Source organism: Lissotriton helveticus, chromosome 10 (genome assembly GCF_964261635.1).
Source record: "Lissotriton helveticus chromosome 10, aLisHel1.1, whole genome shotgun sequence".
Lineage (NCBI taxonomy): Eukaryota > Metazoa > Chordata > Amphibia > Caudata > Salamandridae > Lissotriton > Lissotriton helveticus.
Genome location: NC_136071.1, coordinates 666,691,560 through 666,714,476, shown reverse-complemented (window position 1 = coordinate 666,714,476; position 22,917 = coordinate 666,691,560). Strand labels below are relative to the sequence as shown.

General features: G+C 40.7%; 1 protein-coding gene across 1 annotated transcript in view; it reads left to right on the top strand.

The window, feature by feature from the left end:
• LOC144785448 (elastase-1-like) overlaps window positions 1–22,917 on the top strand; it is a 156,417-nt gene that overhangs the window by 100,108 nt on the left and 33,392 nt on the right. The window contains exons 4-5 of the mRNA XM_078664346.1: window positions 3,654–3,782; window positions 14,675–14,811. Coding sequence (XP_078520472.1) covers window positions 3,654–3,782; window positions 14,675–14,811 — 266 coding nt within the window. The remainder of the gene's footprint in view (window positions 1–3,653; window positions 3,783–14,674; window positions 14,812–22,917) is intronic.

Sequence of the window (22,917 nt, the reverse complement as noted above, 5' to 3'; positions counted from 1 at the left end):
TTCCTCTCTGTTTTGAAAACCTAAAAAAAGTTGAATATTTTACAAAATATTGTGTTTTCTCTCTTAGTCTCCTACAAAACTGCATTCCACTCTCTTTCCACTGCCCCTTAAGCCCCTCTCAGGCACCCTGATTGCCTTATAATGCATTGTAACATTTTATGCCAGCGTGATTGTTGGAAAATCTGAAGCTCACCCCCGTCCCCCCCCCCCATAATCTTACTGACCAAGCTATGCTCCTGTTTGCCACAAAGGTTTTTATTTCCATTCCGTCTGTTTCCTTGGGGGTCATAGTTATGTGTAAACTGTTATGCCTCCTCTGGTTTTCCATGGACCTGCATCTTCCTACCAGTAGCAACTCATTGTCTTTGGGTTTTACAACTGTTAGGGCCATTCTCTTCCATCTTAGTTGGCGCCTTAGTTGCTAATTTTGAGTCTTCAGGTATAAATCATACAGATTCTTGTCTACGGGCACATATGCCACATGGATCTCTTTCTGATGTGGCTCAGTCCTATTAAATCTAGACGTAATCTCGCCATATCTCCTTCTAAGTTTCTCTATGGATAAGTCAAGCCACACCTCTCTTTTTTTGTTGGTCTGTACACTTACTGCATCAGGCCTAGCTACACCAAAACTGCCCTCGTCCTCATCAAGGCTTGCAGAGTGCACCTGGGACTCGAATCCTGTCAACCTCCACCTTTAGTGACATTGATAAGGGTACGACCGGTGCCACAGTGTTTTCGGTTGAACTTCTTCCGGATTACCAGTAACTTTCTTGAGAAGGAGGGGGAGTAGGGCCGCATCGATTTATTGTTCTAGCCCCATTATCAATATTTGTGGATCTATCATCGGACATTGTCGTGCTCTCCTCCAACCTCATTCCTACTTTGAATAATAAATGTTCATTTAGGCTGTCCGATTTCAATTCTGAAAGCTGTACACATCACTAAAGAGCCTCTAAATGTTGTATATGAGTATCCTCTGTTCCTTATGCTGTTTTTAAAAAGCTTAAAAAAGTGAAGGGGAGATATTACAAATGTTAATGCTGGACGGCAGGTGCTTATTTACAAGGCCTTTGCGCCGCCGATGCGTCACTTTTTTGATGCTCTGGCGGCACAGAGTGAAGACCCATGTCTACGAGGCCACGCAAAGCCACTTTGTCTGGTTCTTACTGCCCTTGTAGAGATAGAGTGTCAAAGCAGCGCAAGTCGCTACATTGCCATACTCTGTGTCACAAAGGCATTCCATGGGCATTTTGGTGGGTTTTCACATGCAACACCCATGGATTTTGATGCATTCCTAGATTTACAAGGACTTGTAAACCTGGGAATGCACCAAAAGTATATGCTGTTCTATTTCTCCTCATTTTTCCTCTTTCTTTGTGTTCTGCACTCTGCAGCTCACATAGAAGGAGGAAAATGTCTTCATTGATTGTTTTTGTGCAGGAAGGTATCCCTTCCTGCACAAAAACAATCATTCCTACAAAGCAGATACTCTTGCACCATGGCGCAAGAGTGCCAGCATTGGCACAAGGCAGCCAATTGTGCACCAGTGCAGTGGAGGACAGGAATGTGCCGTATCTCATTGATATGGTGCATTCCTGCCCTTTTCTTATGACCCAGGGCAGCACAACAAAGTGACTTTCTATGCTGCACTGCGTAAAAAACGAGTAAATAACCCCAGTGTCACATTATACCTGCGCCAGGTATTATGTATGCAGGGTAGGCATTCCCATGTTATAAGCCACATAGAACTGGCGCAGTGAAATTTACAACTTTTCCCTGCGTCACTCTATGACTTGACTGCGTCAACATTTCTATGCATTCTCAAACCAGGCATAAGGTTTGAAGCAGAACGTTTTACATGGGACTCACCTCTGTGTTCTAACGCATTGCTGGAGTCGTGTCAGTCCTACGACCAACTCCAGCAATGCTTCACTTTAGCCCCAAAAGATGCCTCAGAATTTCTGACGCATCCCTGAAGCCTTGCACCATGGAGCACTGTATTGTAAATACAGGGCATCAATGGCATCATTAGGGCATTTGTTCAAGGTGCAAGAAAGCTTCAGTTCTTAGAAAATTGTCCCTTAGTTGGGCCCTCTCTATCTGATGAGTTGCTGTTTGTAATTAGTCCTGCTTTAGATGGCATCCCTTCACCAGCCTCCAAACCCTCTTTGGGGGAAAGGATTAGCCTCTCTCTAAGGTTTTTCCTCCAAAATGGATGCAGAGCCTGTATTTCCCCCCTCCCACGATATGGCGATCTTGATCCTAGGGGTATTTGGAAGGCAAAGGGGAACTCATAATGACCATTGTCCAATACATGTCCTTAAGATGGCTACCTGCTCACTTGCAATAACTAGTGATGGAACAAGAAGGGCCTATCTGCTCTCATGCAGAGGTGCCCTCATATATAATTTAATGCACCCTGCCTTAGGGCTTTAAGGCCTGCTGTAGGGGTGACTTACATATAGTATATGCAGTGTACATGGTCATGGCACACAGGGAGTGTGTCATGTTGTGTTTTCAAAATGGTTTGCACCATTTCACGCATCCTGCGAAGCTACGCTGCATGCAGTTTTTGTGTGGGTCCCTTTTGGAGGTATAATACATGCTGCAGCCCATATGGACTCTCTTTCCTACCCATGCCCTGGGTACCGGAGGCACCATTTACTAGGGACTTTCCAATTGGGTTACAATTAGACATTTAACTCATTTTAGGGTAAAGAGCACTGGCACTGGAGGCCTGGTTAACAGGGACCGAGTGCACTTCCAGTAAAAAATCATCATCACTGGGCAAAAAGTGAAGATGACCTTGTAAAAAATGGGACGTTCCTACACTTTTCATCTTGAGTGTAGCTCAGTGCTCCTGTATGCTATTTTTCCTGCCCCGAGTTCTCAAGAAGATCAGGAATGACTAGGCCAAGTCATTCTTGTGGCTCTGGAGTAGGCTCTGAAAGTTTGGTATCCTGAGATGCTGAGCATGGCCATCGGTCCTCCGATCAAGTTGCCCCTTCAGGAGGATCATCTGTCACATCAGGAGGGTAAGGTTCCCCACCCGAACCTGTCAACTTTCTGACTTCATGCGTGGAGATTGAGAAGCGACAGTTGACAGCTTCCGACTTCTGTCTGAAGTTTGCAATGTTATCTTGGTAGGCAGACATCCATCCATCCTCAGTTACATTGCTTGACATGAGGATCCTGATTACCAGTCACCCCCTAGGTGTAGTCGGAAGTTATCACATTCCAAAAAATTGGAAATTATTGGTGCAATTGTTTCTGCTTTTTCCAAGTCAGTGGGGAATGACATGCAGATTCTGGTGCTTATTGCATCAAAACCCACATATCCTGCCATATAAGGAACCTTTTCCTTTCTTAAATTCCTACAGGTTGGACCTTCTGAAATGTATCAGGGTAGAGGCGTTTATCACGTCGTAATTACAGTAACCTCCACACATCTAGGAACTTGGACCCCTGTGCATACAGGTGACTTCACAGTGGCAAGAATTGTCCCACACGCTAATCAGGCCCTTAGCCTCCTGCTCTAGTCATCGTATTGATTTGTTTTTGCACCGCGTTACAAAATTAGATAACTGATTACATTTTCCTAAATGCAGATTTGTAAAATAAATTGTAATGATGTCTTCACTCACTTTCAGCGAAGGAGTCTCGTATGGTGTATCACTGGGCGAGCACAGTCTTTCCGAATTCGATGGCACAGAATATTTCATCAAAATTAAAAACATAATTACTCAGGAACGCTGGAACCCCAACTCCATTGGAAGCGGGTAATGTATGACCAATGCTTTCATGCTAATGGGACTCAAACAAAACCAAAACAATGGATGTAATTTTGCTGAAAGTGTTGGTTCATGATGCAGTCATAAAACCTGCTCGTTTTAAGTAACTATTTATTCGCTGGAAGCCCAGATTCAAGGGCGAGACCCAATTTTGTGGGATCAAGGATTCGTTCACATGAGGTTTGGATGAACTTAAAGAAGTTGTGCAAGGAAGAAAAAAGGAAGGCTGGGTTGATTTGATGACCAAAGTTTGCAATGTGCCAAGATGACCCTACGGAAATGCCCAGGTTACCTTGACATTCTCTAACAATATTAAAACACTGGTGGATATCTACAGTGGGGGCACAACTGCATCCTCTAGACAGGTTTTGGGCAGAGGTACCACTGTCTCCTTTGAGAACGTGTATGTCTGATGTCCTTTTCTCAAGATATGTTTATCTTTAAACTTAGGCAAGAGAACTAAAAGTGTGCTTGCTTCAGTTGTAGTAGATGATAACATCACACAGCCTTATTTGTATATTATTTGAGATAGTTGTAGCAGATAGGCCACGCCTCTCCCACCAGATGCAAATGCCTACTAAAGCAGGTTGCTCTACAAGGGATGTTTCACTTGACTTGTTGATGGGAACGTCCAAACCTTTGTACAACTTTTGCAACAAAACTCATTAAAAATTTAAAATTGACAGTAACAAAATCGAACTAGTTAACATTCCTCAAGGTTACTTACACACAACAGTCCTGGAAATGCCTTAGTTTGTTTAAAATCTGTTTATAATCCGGATTACTGGCAACCCCAATAGAAGAGATATGGTCTTTGCGGCTGAGATAGCAAAGTATTCTTACTGCAATAGTTTTTAGGAGTTGACGCTTGTGTATAAGTTTTTGAGATCATTGATATGGCCGGATTGCTCCAGGAAGATTGGGACTGCAGCTTTTGACACTCTATCTGGGGTGCTCAGCTTGCGTTTAGTTTGCTGATGGCATCATAATGTTTACAGCCGCGGTCCATGCAGGTAAGAGCGGTGGGGCGGGTGGTAGGGGGATTTCGATAGACAGCGACAATGGGAAATTATTTATTTATTTAATTTTCCATTGTAGTCGTCTGTCGAATCCACCCCTAACCCAGCCTCACCTCCCCACCATTCTTACTTGCACGGGCCGCTCCTGGATGTTTAGAAGAGCACAGCAGAGTGAGTTTTTCTATGTTGTCATACACTAGTGGAACTTTTTCTACCAACTCTGGACGAACAAATATTTTTCAGCCTGAGCTCCACGAACTGAGACTTCGTTAATCCATCAAGATTGTCCTTCCCGTTAACAAGTTAACGGTAGCAGCTGCAATGTGAAAATCAACACAATGAAATGTGAAAATCAACACAATGAAAATATGCTATTCTCGAAAGAACACAAAGCCAAGCTACACATGTGGAGCCCACTCGATGCCCACCTGGGGAAACACCAATAACCCCCCCCCCCTCTCTCTTTTCCTTCTTTCTTTCCTCTTCCTCCCCTTCTGGCAGTGGAGGGAGAACAAACGCGCATCCACGAATGGACTGTTATAGAAAAGACCGCCACTGTACGCACACCTGTATATATATATTTTTGTACGGCCTTCTTTTGTATGCCAATAAAAAAATGTTTTAAATAAAAAAAAAAAATTTAAAAAAAAAAAAGAAAATATGCTATTCACAAAATGAATTAGGGAGCAGACTACACAATATAGTGCTTTAAAATAAAATGAAAATCACACCACAAACAAATGTTCTAAAATGTAGAACCATTTCAATCAATAATTGAAACCACGGTGGCCTAGCATAAAAATATATTCAAAATAAAGTTAAAATGACTTGTTTCCAGTCAAAAAAAATAATTCTCTAAAGGCTGATTTCTGATCTTCTTAACTCTTCATATAACAGGTTGCAATTACATTTTACCATTATCACTTTTAACCTCAATTTCAAAAAGATATTCGAATATAATTCACTGCTTAAAATATTAAATATTAATTGAACCAAATTAACATTTACTGCTATTCTCCCGCTCCCCCTATGGCATTACTTGACTTTATTCTCACATATGACTATTAAAACCCAAGAGTCATTCCTAACCAGTAAACCTTTGCAGCTTTTCCACAGAATGGATTTAGCATGCCCAAGGTAATCAGTTCCCACAACTAAAGTCACCAGGAAATCATTTATGTATTCATGGTCAGAATTAAGTACAGAAGGCCATTGGTAGGGTGAAAGTGAATGGTACTACACCTTGGCCCTTATTGCGGCATTTACGGTAACCACGATTCAGTCAAAAACGGGTGGAAAATGAGGAAAAACATAAGGGAATCAATGATCTTGCACCTATATCACTGTATCCTCAAATTTCTGTAACCCACAGTAGTGATACTATAGTTAGATTTGTTACTGTTGTGATGCTCCCACAAATGTGGTAATGAAATGTTTTAGCAGGTGCTAGAAACACATAGATTGGACCAAATAGCCATTGAGATGTTGGGTTTGTTTGATCCACGAAGGATGGTGCGGGGCATATTATCAAGGCGGGCGAAATGAAATTAGGCGATATTTTCATTGCCCTATTAGCAAGCTGTCACTAACATCAGTTAGCGACAGCTTTTAGGTGATAGCGAGCGGTTTGGGGCCCGCTTTGCATGTCAGCGATATTTATCGCTAATGACATGCAAAGTGGGTGTACCCAACCTGTTAGCGACTAAAAACAGTCGCTAACATCGCTATCGCCTATTATCAACGCAGGCGTAGCGATGGAAATATTTGCGCTAAACGCGAATATCTCCAAAAGCTAACGCCTGCCCAGACCAGTTCTTTGCCATTATATCCAATGGGAGGTGGATATTATGGCTAAGACCCTATTGGCGTTAATGCGTGAATATCGCTGTATTCTCAGCGATATTCACGCATTTCGCCGCCATCGCTGGATATTTTACCGCTTAGAGATAAACGTTGCTAATAGCACGTTATCTCTGCAATAATATCCGGCGATGCTTGGCGATAAAAAAAACTTGCTAAGCCATTTAGCGATAAATAGCGATAGTTGTTGGTAATATGCCCCGTGATCTTTTGGCACCTCTTTGAAGAGTGAGATGAGATTTAATAATAGCCTTGAAACAGCAGAGAGGAGGGATGCACTCGATTTCTGGGGTTATACTATTCCAGTGAGAGCAGCTACTTGTGCAAATGATCTAAACCACAAGGATGCATAAGGTTCTGTGAGACAAAGAGTGCATGACGTGCCATCGATCTCACTTTGTGTTGAACAACCTAGGGGCATATTTACAAGGGCATAGCACCACAGAAACACCACTTTTAATGACGTTCCTGTGGCGCAATGCCCTGCTCCATATTTACAAGGTGGTATTAAGTGTTGTAAATATGTCCCTTACTGCCGCAGTCTGCTGTGGCAAAGGGGCGGGCAATGGGTGTCACATTGGGCGTTCCTCTGTTACACCCATTGCTTTTTGAAGCTGCCCCCTTTTTACAAGGGTGGCTTAAATATGGGGCAGCACCAAAAATGAGACCAGGGAAAACCTGGTCTTAAACAGGCACAACGAGGCAAAATGATTAATTTCTCCTTGTTTTGCTGTATCTATATGTGCTGCGTTCTGCAGCACACATAGAAGCAGCAAATTGCCATTAGTGATTGTTCATGTTCAGGAAGGTGTCCATTAGCACCCTTAGCACATAAACAATCAATGGATAATGACGAGCTGAAAATTCTATATGTGCTGCATTCTGCACCACACTAGAAGTTACAAATCGCTATTAGTGATTGTTTACGAGCAGGAAGGGACACCTTCCTGCACATGAACGATCATTCCCTGCAAAGCAGACACCCTTGCACTATGGTGCAAGGGTACCTGCGTTGGTGCAAGGCAGCTCAATTTAGTGCCAGTGCTAGGTGAAACACATGGGTGTGCCGCATTCCTGTAAATATGGTACATCCCTTCATTTAGAAACTGTCGGAGAACAGCATTAGCAATTTTGGCTTAACAGTGCGCTGCAACAGTTTCTTGTAAATATGCCCTATAGAGCGTAACTACTGTTGCCCAGTGTGGAGAGGCTAAGTTGTGGCTTGACTAGCAGACAGCTCTCCACAGAATCCATGATAACTGCAGTGTGAAGTGCCTCTTGTCTGAATTAAAAATGGAAGGTGTTTAAATAATAAAACACCAGCCTAATCTCATTCTGCAAGAGACACAGGAAAACAGCTTTACTTAGTTTGGGAAAAAGAGTTGTCTCCTGCGAGCAAAAAACCAAAGCAAGAACATCGCATTATAGTATGTGTCCCTGAAACTAACAGTGCATACTACAGAATAACAATGTCTAACTATAAGAAAGCGTGTGGCATTTTGTCTTGTTAATGAAAAATATGTTCAAGTCTCCATCTCGTAAAGATACCAAGGTAAAAAGGAAAACTAAAATGGAGACAGAATGAAACCAATATGACACTGGGCACCCAATTACATTCCTACCTTTGATAGGCTCATTAGACATACATTATCATACCATACATTGAATTACATGAAGCAAGTTCATGCCATATTTTTTCCTACATGGTATTCAAAGCACTGACAAAAGAAGTATGTTACCTTCCCTTACCCTGAAACAAGTATAGTTAATCCACGTTTTCCAGTTTGTCTTCACTTTCAATGAACGTTAGACCCGAGCTTTGTTCATAAAACATTGCATAGCAATTCCACACCAACAGGTTTGGGAATAGGGCATTATTTTGTAATGTGACTGTTGTGCTAATATGTCCTATCGCAAAATTTAAATTTACAAAAGGCCCCTAAGGTGCACAGTCAAAATATCGAGTTTGAAATATTGACCTACAAAAATATTGAGTTGGGAATATCGAGGTCAAGAATATCGTTGAACAGAATATCGACCCTAAGGTAAGTAATATCGATTTTTTTTATATCTATGTAGGTAATATCGAAGTTACTAATATCGATATTTGTATTATTGTTATGTATTTTATTATATATGTGTAATATTTTTTTGTTAATTATTTTACTTGTTTTAAATTATATGTGTATTATTTTTATATATTAATAATGTTCTTTTTAAGTACATTTTATGATTTAGTACCGGAGCGGGTTGTGGGTTTATAGGGGAATAGGGTGGGAAGTAGTTCAAATATATAAAATTAATTATTATTTTTAGGAATTATAAATTCATTGTAATTAATTTTTGTGTTTATTTCTGTAGCGGGTTGTGGGTTGATAGGGGAATTGGGTGGGTAGTAATTGAATTTTAATTAATTAATGATTTAATTTTATTTATTGGTATGGATAATTACTTTATTTTTAATTAAGTATTAATTGGCAATTAATTATTGTAATTGATAATTAATTTTTTTAATTGGTAAATAATGTTTTTAATTGGCAAAAAAATGTTTTAATTCGTAATAATTTTTTAATTGGTAATTAATTTTGTTAATTGGCAATTACTATTCTTAATTGGCAATTAATTTCCATTAATTGGAAAATATTTTTAATTGATTGGTAATCAATGTTTCATAAAAAGTATTATTTGGTATGAAAAATAATTTTATTGTTTAATATTTTTTAATTGTGAATGAATTTTAAATTATTATTTTTTTGTAATGAACAATATTTTATTGTTCAATATTTATTATTTGGTGACTAATATTTAATAATTATTATTTATTGGTATGTATTGTTAATTTATTGTTAATTAATTATTCAATTGTAATTATGTTTTTAATAATTATTAATGAGTATTTGTAAATTATGTTGTTATTAAAAAAAATAATTATTTATTATTTTAAATACAAAAATTATTTATAAGTATGTTATATTTAAATTTTACGCTATCCAACGTTTTCCCTACTGTAGCACCCTCTGAAGCTGGAATAGTAATTTTTACCCCCACGCTATCCAATGTTTTACCTACTGTAGCACCCTCTGGAGCTTGAATAGTAATTTTTACCACCACGCTATCCAACATTTTCCCTACTGTTGCACCCTCTGGAGTTGGAATAGTAATTTTTACCCCTACGCTATCCAATGCTTTCCCTACTGTTGCCCTCTCTGGAGTTGGAATATTAATTTTGACCCCTACGCTATCCAACGCTTTCCCTACTGTTGCACCCTCTGGAGTTGGAATATTAATGTTTACCCCTACACTATCCAACACTTTCCATACTGTTGCACCCTCTGGAGTTGGAATAATAATTTTTACCCCTACCATATCCAATGCTTCCCCTACTGTTGCACCCTCTGGAGTTGGAATAGTAATTTTTACCACTACGCTATCCAACGCTTTCCCTACTGTTGCACCCTCTGGAGTTGGAATAGTAATTTTTACCCCTACGCTATCCAACGCTTTCCCTACTGTTGCACCCTCTGGAGTTGGAATATGAATTTGTACCCTTACGCTATCCAATGCTTTCCCTACTGTTGTCCACTCTGGAGTTGGAATAGTAATTTTTACCCCTACGCTATCCAACGCTTTCCCTACTCTTGCTCCCTCTGGAGTTGGAATAGTAATTTTTAACCCTACGCTATCCAAGGCTTTCCCTACTGTTGCCCTCTCTGGAGTTGGAATAGTAATTCTAACCCCTACTCTATCCAACGCTTTCCCGACTGTAGCACCCTCTGGAGCTGGAATAGTAATTTTTACCCCCACGCTATCCAACATTTTCCCTACTGTTGCACCCCCTGGAGTTGAAATAGTAATTTGACCCCTACGCTAACCAGCGCTTTACCTACTGTGGCCCTCTCTGGAGTTGGAATATTAATTTTTACCCCTACGCTATCCAACGCTTTCCCCACTGTAGCACCCTCTGGAGTTGGAATATTAATTGTTACCCCTACTCTATCCAATGCTTTCCCTACTGTTGCACCCTCTGGAGTTGGAATAGTAATTTTAACCCCTACGCTATCCAACGCTTTTCCTACTGTTGCCCCCTCTGGAGTTGGAATAGTAATTTTTACCCCTACACTATCCAACGCTTTCCCTACTGTTGCACCCTCTGGAGTTGGAATAGTAATTTTAACCCCTACGCTATCCAACGCTTTCCCTACTGTAGCACCCTCTGGAGCTTGAATAGTAATTTTTACCACCACGCTATCCAACATTTTCCCTACTGTTGCACCCTCTGGAGTTGGAATAGTAATTTTCACCCCTACGCTATCTAACGCTTTCCCTACTGTGGCCCTCTCTGGAGTTGGAATATTAATTTTTACCCCTACGCTATCCAACGCTTTCCCCACTGTAGCACCCTCTGGAGTTGGAATATTAATTGTTACCCCTACTCTATCCAATGCTTTCCCTACTGTTGCACCCTCTGGAGTTGGAATAGTAATTTTAACCCCTACGCTATCCAACGCTTTCCCTACTGTAGCACCCTCTGGAGCTTGAATAGTAATTTTTACCCCCACGCTATCCAACATTTTCCCTACTGTTGCACCCCCTGGAGTTGGAATAGTAATTTTTACCCCTACGCTATCCAATGCTTTCCCTACTGTTGCCCTCTCTTGAGTTGGAATATTAATTTTTACCCCTACGCTATCCAACGCTTTCCCTACTGTAGCACCCTCTGGAGTTGGAATATTAATTTTTACCCCTACGCTATCCAACGCTTTCCCTACGGTTGCACCCCCTGGAGTTGGAATATTAATGTTTACCCCTACGCTATCCAACACTTTCCATACTGTTGCACCCTCTGGAGTTGGAATAGTAATTTTTACCCCTACCATATCCAATGCTTCCTCTACTGTTGCACCCTCTGGAGTTGGAATAGTAATTTTTACCACTACGCTATCCAACGCTTTCCCTACTGTTGCACCCTCTGGAGTTGGAATAGTAATTTTTACCCCTACGCTATCCAACGCTTTCCCTACTGTTGCACCCTCTGGAGTTGGAATATGAATTTGTACCCTTACGCTATCCAATGCTTTCCCTACTGTTGTCCACTCTGGAGTTGGAATAGTAATTTTTACCCCTACGCTATCCATCGCTTTCCCTACTCTTGCTCCCTCTGGAGTTGGAATAGTAATTCTAACCCCTACTCTATCCAACGCTTTCCCTACTGTAGCACCCTCTGGAGCTGGAATAGTAATTTTTGCCCCCACGCTATCCAACATTTTCCCTACTGTTGCACCCCCTGGAGTTGAAATAGTAATTTGACCCCTACGCTATCCAACGCTTTCCCTACTGTGGCCCTCTCTGGAGTTGGAATATTAATTTTTACCCCTACGCTATCCAACGCTTTCCCCACTGTAGCACCCTCGGAGTTGGAATAGTAATTGTTACCCCTACTCTATCCAATGCTTTCCCTACTGTTGCACCCTCTGGAGTTGGAATAGTAATTTTAACCCCTACGCTATCAAACGCTTTCCCTACTGTTGCCCCCTCTGGATTTGGAATAGTAATTTTTACCCCTACACTATCGAACGCTTTCCCTACTGTTGCATTTTCTGAAGTTGGAATAGTAATTTTAAGTGTTACGCTATCCAATGTTATTATTACTGTAGTTTTTTTTGGACTTTGAATAGTAGTTTTATTTATTTAGCTATTTAATATTTTTATTATTATTTTTGATGATGTAGTATTTTATTAATTTTAAAAATATCGAAAGTATATATATATTTTTTATTTATTAAATATAATTATTTACTTTTTATTCATGTTTTTGTTTCATGTGTGTAGATGTATCTGTAATTTATAATACTTTTTAATAATGTATACGTTATTAAAATAATTATTAAAACTTATTATTAAGTAAGTATATATTATAATTTTTATGGATATGTTTAATTAATGTTATATTTTTGTATATGTATTATTTATTAATTTTAAACATTATTAAATATTTTTCACTATGTTTATAACTAATATTTACTTTATTTTACACTTTTTTATTTTAAAAAAAACGATATTTTTAATTACAATATTTTTAACATCTATATTTTGGTTTCGATATGCTTGTACTTAACATGGTGTAGATAGGCTGTCGATATTCTTGTCTCCGATATTCAAATGTCGATTTTTTTGTAGGTCGATATTTTTTCAACCGATATTGTGTCCGTGATCCGGCCCCTAAATATGCAACCGTGTTAATATTAATGAGGCTTTTTGCGACCCCTTACTAATGCTTGTGAAATTGGCATGTGGGATTCCAGGGACATAATATATCCAATTATTCATTCATGTTCCTTCCAAATTAACTTTTGTTGGAAGGAATGACAATGGGGTGTGCAAACTGTGTTCCCCTAGACAACTGACTCCGCCCCACAAGGCCATTTTCCTTAATTTCCAAAGGGTACGCTGCACTATGATGACAGCTTGAAAATCAGTTCCCAACTCAATTTGGATTTTAATAGTTACTGATCTAAGTATGGCATGTCAGTCTCAATCCATTGAAATGTTTTATTGCTACTCACAAAACTTCCTTTTTGCCCATTCATGCTATCTCAAATGAGTTGCAAAAGTTATTTTTGTGTGTTGGAAATACTTTTCCGACTCAAAAACTATCTTTTGTACATTTCGTCAGGACTTTATGACCACAAAAAGCATTTGTACATCGGTTTTGTTGTCTGTAAAGAATTTCACATTTTGCTTATACATGGTAAAAATAAAAAAATGCCATAACTTTAAATTCCCAACCTGAAAGCATATCATTCAAGCTGTAATTACATATTTCCCTGACCTACAGGTTGTTCTGCTTGACTGTTTGCAATAGGAGTTTGTGAGAAATTGGTCTGAGTGTAGATTGCTAATGGGCAGGGTTGTATGTGATGGTTCTAAGCAATGTGTCTTTGAGATTAATTATTTGAAATTAAGTTGCTGAACTTGTGGAGAACCCTTGGATTTTATTTGCAAATGCTGGGTGTGTAATATTCCCCAAGGATCATAAACATCTTCTAAGGGCTTGATTACAAGTCTTGCGGTCCATGGAACACCAACTAGAGGGGGCGCAGCGGTGGTGGTCTCCTGACCGGCCTATTCCAATTAGGGTGGTTGAACTGCCATTGCCCCGCCTCAGCTGCCAGGGAACCGTCATTCCCTGGCAACGGTGCGGCTGGTGTAAATGCACTGATATGCTTGGTGGAACCGCAGGTTCTCACCAAGCATATTACAAGATTCCTTTCCGTCACGGTTTTCATGGCAGTTCCACCACCATAAAAACCGCAGTGAAGAGGAAACAAAGGGGGCCCTATAAGGCCATCTGGTGCCTCACGCCATGTGGAAGCACACCAGTTCCTGCACAGTATGGACTTTATAGTCCATGCCGTACAGGAACTGTTTTTGGCGTTCCCATTGTGGTGCTCATTTTTTGAGGCACTACAGTGGGAACGTAACAAAGAAGCCTTCCAGGCACGAGAAACACTCGTAATCTGGCACTGCACCGTCAAATTCGTAATTTGGCCCTAAATTATACTGCCCCCTCCCACCTTAACAAATGCACCTAAAGTACTACAACTGCCCTTTTCCTACTGTAAAAGAGAACCTACAAATCCCCCACTGGAATTCATCCACCATAAAAACTGCCTGCTGGTTCCAATGCATGTATCCACAAAAATTCCAAAAATCTGCATGTTCCCAAGTTAAATGAATGTACATTCTTGTATAGAGTGTAAGGCAAACTTCATTCCTTCACCTTGCACATTAGTATCAAATGATTTCACAATATAATACAAGGCCTTCTGGCTTTGTCAATGCATTCTGAACTCATCAAATTGGCAGCCTTTGTGTCCATTATCATCAGTTATACATTTTCCAAGAGACCATAGAATACTGTTACAATGTTGCAATCATTTGTTCTTTTTTTAGTTATGATGACTACCTGCCTGTTGATTGCCTTGCTCTGTTTTTTTCCAGGTATGACATTGCTTTGCTGCAAATGAGTTCCCCTGCTTATGATAACGGCTTTGTTGCAATAGCTCAGTTACCAGCTAATAACATCCAGTTGCCCAATGGTTTTTCCTGCTATGTCAGTGGATGGGGAGCGACCAGTCGTAAGTGTTATAAAATATTTTCTCTTTGTCAGAGTAGGTGACCATCATTAACAGAAACACTTTGCAGAGGCTACAGTGCACTTAGGGTAGGCAAAGTGATTGATGGTGATCCAGCGCTCCTAATGTAAAACTGTTTCACCAACGCTACCCAACACCACAATACTCACCATTAATCATAAATCATTAACACAGGCCCATAAACCAACGAGACAATTTTTGAGCAACTGAATCATGTGACCTAATTAATCAGAGCTATTCACAAACTATTTACATGTTTATATACAACTGCAGTTTATCATTTCTTACCATGGTTTTAAAACATTTATCATTAAATTAAGTCACTAAGGTAAATGGATCAACTGATGGTAACTAGACATGGATAAACAAGACCAGCTTGTCGTTTCAAAATCTAATTTTATTTACTTTATTATTCAAAGAAAGAGCATTTTCAAATGAGAATCTTTATTTTTATTAGCAAAGTAGGCAGCATTTTATTAAGGAAAAGACTTATTAGACTGACATTTTAAAGGCAAATCAGTTAGCATGAATTAAAGCAATTAAAAGTCTCCATTCCCTAAATTCTATTTCCCTGTCTAAAACTCGCTCCACCTAAAATAATTAGTCATTAAAGACTGCTGTCTTTACGTGCGCCAAAGAGTCCAACAGCACGTCACGCCCTTCAGGAATCGGAAAGCGAGAAGCGCCCTCCTGCCCATGGGGCCATGTTTTATACCTTTCTAACTAACTAATCTCCACTAAATTGAAAACTTTTCTTTGCCATCCAGAACTCTCATTGGTTGACTGATGTTAGTCCATAACGTGTCATCACTGTCTTCATACCAAAATCGAGCCTTTTCTTTGACTCTATTGTCCATTATTTTTCGTGACTTTTGGCTTCCTCAAAAATGAAACATTTCACGAGTACAGTTCATGACTTCCTTAGCTTGGCAATCTTGCGGCTTCCTGTCCTTGAATCTTTCTCTCCAAGAGCACGTTTAGCACAAGTAATTTAACTGTATTTCTTTGACAACTGTCGATGTGGTAAAAGTTTCCACTTCTGTGCAAGGCTCTTCTCTGGACAGGATCCTAAACGCCATCTTTAAAACGCTAGGCCTTAAGCCTCTCTCTCGGAAACTAGTATTCAAACAAACACAAGACATTAATTAATTAGAGTATTGAAACCCATTCTGTTACCCACCGCCTTTGCTAATTATTAACCCATTAATTTATGTTACCTGGCTTTAGCACAAAAAGCAGCGTTTATATCTACCATCTTCATTTAGGCCACAGTATTCTCCGCGAGCTTTTGCCACAGAAAAGACATAACATAAGCACATAAATAAGCACATGCCATTAGTTATACAGCCGCATTTAATACTGACAAAGACAATAGACAAGATTAGTTTATTATTTTTCAACGCACTTGCATGTGCAACAAAGAGCACATAAGTTAGTCCCTCGTGTTGTGTAAATGCATTTTAAAACTAAGTTGGTTAATACTTTTCATCTCATGCTTATTAATACGGTTACAGTGTTATGGAAGTTTAACTTTGCGAGTTTGAACAAAATTCCGTTCTGCACCTCGCTCCATCAATGGCAAACAACAGAAAATGAAGAGAAGGGAAGATAATAAAACAATGCAAAACAATACACTTGTCATCAGTGATGTCACTTACCATGTCATGGGTGATGTAATATGTGAGGTCGTAAGCAGTGCATTGCGGGGCGTAAGTTATAGTTAGCTCAGGTAACTATAACTACTGAATTTCTATGATTTTGTACGTGCAAACTCTAAGCCTAACTTTAATTACATTTCCTAACTATAACATCCCTTTAATCCTTTATTTTATCTATGGATTTCTATGTTTTTTTCATGCTATTTCCTAACTATAATGTTCCTGTAACCTTGTTTTTTCAGAAAATTTCATAGTTTTTTAATATAATTGCACTACAATTGCACCTATAAGTTTATTTCAGTAATATACATTTTTACAAGCTTACAAATACATTTTATTAACACATTTATTCTTAGTTTACATTTTAAAAGTAACAATTAACAAATCAATGTAAGGTAACTTATGTAAACTTTCTATAAATGCAATACAAGTCTTTCTCTTTTTTGTATTCATTTTATTGATCCACATTGATGCCATCACAAATCCGCTGCAATTCCAAGAACACGCCTAAATCTCAACTTTTCATTGGATATAGTATCCGCTCCACCCATCCACTTTGCAAACCACACCCTAAATCAGTTATTTGGGTTTCACAACTCTCTGGAGACAGACTGAAAACCACAGCTCCATCGTTTTTCTGGCTTTCCTTCAAAAGAAGAGAGTTTCAAAGTTAAGATGTATTCTGCTGAAGATAGAAGAGAAGGGGAAAAACCAGCCGCGGTCCCTGCAGGTAACAGCGGTGGGACCAAGTAAAGGGGGATTTCGAGGGACGATGAAGAGGGAAAATTAAATAAATAATGAATTTTCCCTCTGCATCGTCCCTCGAAAACCCCCTTTACCCAGCCCCACTGACCCACCGCCGTTACCTGCATGGACCGTGGCTCGGAAGAACAGGATGAGGAAGAAGACCTACCACCGCCAAAGAATTCCTTCGATGTTTGAAAATATTTCTCCATTCCTTCAGGAGCAAAGAAAGTTCTTCCAAAATGTGCCCAATGCAATATGTGCAGCACAAAACTGTCAAGAAGTATAGTGAAAAAGTATTCCTATGACTCATCCTCTATTTGGAAACCCCTGAAAACCATACATACATAAATGTATCATAGGATTATAAGAGAGAGGGAAGGTGGCATATCATTATCAGCAGCTGGACTATCTGTGGGACCACTACCAACTGACCAGATGGTTACTATCTCCGCTGTTTTACAAAAACTGCAAGACATGGTCACTCATTGTGACAAAAACCATATTCCAGTTGTACTAAAAATGTCATGTGTTGACCTGTTAATGGATGCTGTCAAAAAGCATAATTGTTTAAAAAACATTTCACCTCACAGTTCCCTCTTCCGTTTCTCTTTAAACAACCTTAAAAGCAAATATAGAATACATTTAATTCTACATTGCATCCTATTAGGTTACACACTATTAGGTTACAAGTGCCTAGCTACATAAGTGGTTATGTCAGTGTGTAAGAGGCGGTGTAAGTGTCTAAGTATGGGTGAATAAATGGGTATATGAGTAGCTGTACGGGTGGGTGACTGGATGTGCAAGTAGTTGAGTGGATATGTGAGTGAGTGTATTTGTGCCTCTGTGGGCGTGTCATTGGATGTGTAAGTATCTGTGTGGGGGAGTGACAGTATGTCAGTGACTGTATAGGTATCTAAAGGAGTATGTAAGTGGCTGATTAGATTGATAACTGGCTGTTAGTGGGTGTTTGAGTGAGTAATTATGTGGTGTGGAAGTGGCTCTATTAGTGGCGGATGCATAAGTGATGTGTGGGTATGTGAGGGCCTCTGTTGCTGTCTGACTGGGTATATGAGTGGCTGTATCATTTGTAAATAGGTGTGCGAGTGGCTGCATTGGTGGGGAGGGGTCATAATTGGGTGTATGTGTGTGTAACTGCCTGGCTGAGTGTTGGGTACATGAATGACTGTATAGGAATGTGAGTGTATTGGACGATGCCTGTATGGGTGTGTGAATGACTATGTAAGTGGATGTATAGGTGAATAAATGGGTGTGTTAATGGTATCCTGGGTGTGTGATGCAGAGTGTCAGTCACTGTCTGGCTATATGAGGGATGGGTACATAAATAAGTCACGAAATAGAAGACCAGGGTGCTCAAAGCCTGCACCAGAATGTATGTGTATTTAAACGTGCGGGTAGATCTGGTAGTGCAAGAGCTAGGAACTTGACCCTCCTTGTTCCTACAATTTTGGGTGACCACAAACACAAGATACAAAAAGGCTCAGCACATACCCCAAAGTAAAAATTAATATCACATAATGTACAGCATTGAATTTCATTAAAAACACAATACAAATTCATGGCTATGTGTTTTTTATGAAATTCAATGAAGCAGCATCAAAAAAAGAATAAAAGAAGGATATTCTTCTCATAAGAACTTGGAGCCTTAAATATTTTCTTTGGGAGATTATCTCAAGTTTGATTACCATTAATTTTGACATTGCTGTACATTATGTGATATTAATTTTTACTTTGGGGTATGTGCTGAGCCTTTTTGTATCTTGTGTTTATGGGTACATAAGTGCAGCCTTTGTGGGAGTGTAACTAGGGGCCCCATTAGGATGTCGGGCGGATTGCCTCCGCCAGGGTGGCGGTGGCCACCGCCACCCTGGCGGAGGCAATCCGCCCGACATCCTTCCCTGCGTTCCCCCCCGCCATATTACGATGGCGGAGGGGACCGCAGCGGTGGGAAACACCGCCCGCCTGTTTTCCGCCCCGGTCGCCTGGCGGCCGGGGCGGATAAGTGATAACATGGTGGCGGTGTCTATCAGACACCGCCAGCCATATTAGAATAGATATCTGACAATGCCTTTCCGTGGCGGCAATGCCGCCATGGAAAGGCAGGCGGACTTCACTCTGGGGGCCCCCTGCGGGCCCCCAGAGTGCAGCACAGTAGGGGGGTGCACACAGGGGGGTACCTATGGTACCCCCCCTGCATTTGCATAATGAAAGCGGCAGGCACCGCGCGGTGCCTGCCGCTTTCGTCATGCAAATGCTGCAAAGCATTTTCAGCATTGTGGCGGGTGGTGCAGAGTGCACCGCCCGCCACAATGATGGGAATACAGGATGCGCCCGCCACTGTGGCGGGCGCATCCTCATGCTGCCAACGGGACCCCCGCCCTCATGGCGGCCGGTCCCTAGTACCGTGAGGATGGCGGGCGGGCAAAGTCCGCCCGCCATCCTAATGGGGCCCCTAGTGTCTAGACTGCCTGACTATGTGAGTGGGTGCAAATTACATACAATTAAATTACACGCTACAAGAAAGCACCCACATCTAATTTCAAACGGATGTATGACGTTACAACGCATACTTTTACCACGCATACCTTTACAACGCGGTATTTACAACGAATACCGTTACAACGCATAGCGCTTAGAGGTGCTGGATAGTGGTAAGTATAATTTTCTATTCCAACTCCAGTCCCCGTGGACACTAGGAAAGGTGTTGGATAGAAAATTAAACTTATTACTTACCCTAGAGCGCCCCCCAGCGCAATGCGTTGTAATGGTATGCGTGGTAATACCTGCGTTGTAATGGTAATGCGTTGTAAAAATTTCGTTGTAAACGTTGCATACCATTTCAAACACAATAATTTATGCTGGCTTAATAAATAACTATATTCTCAGTACAGCAATTCCCCTTCCTCCTTTGCTGCTCACTATATTTTTAAAGAATGTTATCATGTAACCTCCCTTCTACCTTGCCTTTTATTGCAGTGTCTAGAAGCTACATAATTTCTTTCAGCTTATATTCTTTTTAAATATACTTTTTTATAGTACAATATCTATAAAATATCTCTGCTGTCTAACTTTTATTTTAATACCTGTAAACATCTGTATTCCACTGCAAATCTCAAGTCAGAAATATGACAATCCTCCTCCACTCTCAGTAAAAAAAAGTACCAATAATGGCTATCCTTCCTACTGCGCTCTCACTCATACTACTGCACTTAGCAAATCACAGACTTCCTTTAATTGTTTATTTTTGTTATACCACTTCTAAATTGTCAATGTGGCTTAACCCTTTCCATGTTTTCTGTAAAGAAGCCAAATTTGGTAGGTATTTAACAGACCCGCTGATCCACCGCGGGGCTCAGCACAGCATCCGTGCGAATCTGCAGTGGATTCATGGATCCACATAGAAGCCGTTAATGTGTTTAATGTATATATATATATATATATATATTTTTTTTTTAATTTTGTCAATTGCAAGACATACACTGAGCAATTTACGTACAACAGTCTGCTCTCACTTTCACACTGAAGTCTATTTGTTCCCTTTCCCCAACCCTGTTTTGGCCCTGTTTACATAGTAATCACGTTTCCATTAGTCTCTGCCTTCTAGTAGGTCATAAGTTCACAAGACTTTCTCTCAGCCGCACACTAGTTTCACATGAACTGTAGCAGGTGTGGTTGACTGTTTGCAATTTCAAGCATATCCGAAACAACATACCTTTTTTTATTTTTCTAGAGCCAATCACAGACTTAGTCACTTTTTTCTTAAAGTCACTTCCTAATTTCAGTGTCCTGCATATCTCCACCATCCAATCGAATATGTTATTTTATAATTTACTTGTTGTCCTCCATTGTAAGTGCCTTTCATCTTCAAAACTGTTTCATTCTGCTGCAGCCTTTTCTTGTGTGCTATTCCTGCTTGACTCCAAAATGGTCAGAGTCTGGATTGTGGCCCATAGTTTTGTGTTTTGGGTCAGAGAGAGTGTTAAAAAGAGTGGCGTCGACAGGGATCTAGGTTTACATAAAGTAGACATTACCCGAGTTGGCCAGAGAGGGTTAAAGTGGCAGCAATGCCTTTGGTTGTAAGCATTGCAGATTGCTAGTATACCTACCTTATGATTCTTCACTGTGGTGGCAATGACCAATTCACAATTACTGGGGTAGGACTGGAAATCCTAATGAAGAATACCTTTGGTAAATTAATGTCACTTTTTCCACATACTGACTTGGTGTTCTCCATTGTTTGCGAAAGCTAGACGTGCCATGGTCAACCCAATTTTGTCAGCAGATAGAGAAAACCAGAAAACATATCAATAAAGCTGTTTCTGCATTTCCCTGAGACCACAGCGTGGCTCAATATACTATAACAACTTACACGTTCATTTCACAGACACAGGCAACAGGGTGTTCCTGAACAACTTAAAAGACTGCATCCTGTTCAATGTGTAGTTATCATCTGCACACCATAAACGCAAAGGCTCTTTTCACAGCCAACCCTTTTCCCACACACTGGTTCTTTTTGTTTTCAAATCCTGTTTTTTAATTTCTCACTCGGATCCGCGGATCTGCCATGGGTCACCAGCCAAATAAGAGGTCTACCGGCTATGCCTCAGGCAGATCCGCAATGGATCTGCTGATCCATTCCCAACCAAAAGCACACATTCAAAGCAACACATTTAATACAAACATATCCTTTTACAATTTATACAACTGATGCACTGCATGTGTGTGGGTGTGTGAGGGGCTAGAGTGGGTGTGTTAGTGAATGTGTGGGTGTGTAGCTGGGTGTGAGAGTGACTGTGTGGGTGTGTCAGTGGTTTTGCTGTATGAGTGTGTGAGCGGGTGTGTAATTGGCTGTGTGGGTCTGTGAATGGGTGCGTAAGTGGTTGTATGGGTGTGTACAAGGGTGTGCGAGAGGGTTTGTGAGTACCTGTTGGGTTCTGAGAGTGGGTGTGTGAGTGGTTCTCTGAGTCTGTAAGTGGCTGTATCAGTGACTGTATTGGAGTGTGAGAGGCTGTGTGAGTGACTGTGATGGTGTGTGAGTGGGTTCATGGATGTGAGAGTGGGTATGTGAGTGGTTGTGTGGGGGGAGAGAGTGTGTGAGTGGGTGTATTTTTTTATTTGGGTCAGGATCCTCAGATCTGTTGCAGATTCACACAGGGTGGTGTCGGAGTGTGGGAGAGTGTCTGTATGGATGTGCAAGTGGGTGTATGAGTACCTGTGTGGGTCTGTGATTGGGTGTGTGAGTGATTCTCTGGGTCTCTGAGTGGATGTATCAGTGACTGAATAGGTGTGTGAGTGACTGTATAGGTGTGTGAGGGGGTGTATAGATGTGCAAGTGATGTGACTGGTTGTGTACTGGTGCAAGGGAGTGGGTGGGTAGGTGTGTGAGTGGGTCTCTGGGTCTGTGAGTGGATGTATCAGTGACTGCACGGGTGTATGAGTGTGTGTATGGACTTGTGAGTGGGTGTGTGAGTAGTTCTCCGGTTCTAAAAGTGGATATAGCAGTGACTGTATGGGTGTGTGAGTGACTGTATGGGTGTGTGAGTTGGTGCATGGATGTGTGAGCAGTTGTGTGAGTGCGTGTGAGTGTGCGTCAGTGGGTGTATTTTCTAATTGGGATCTGGATCCATGGATCCATCGCCCATTCATGCGGGTGGTCGTGCTGAGC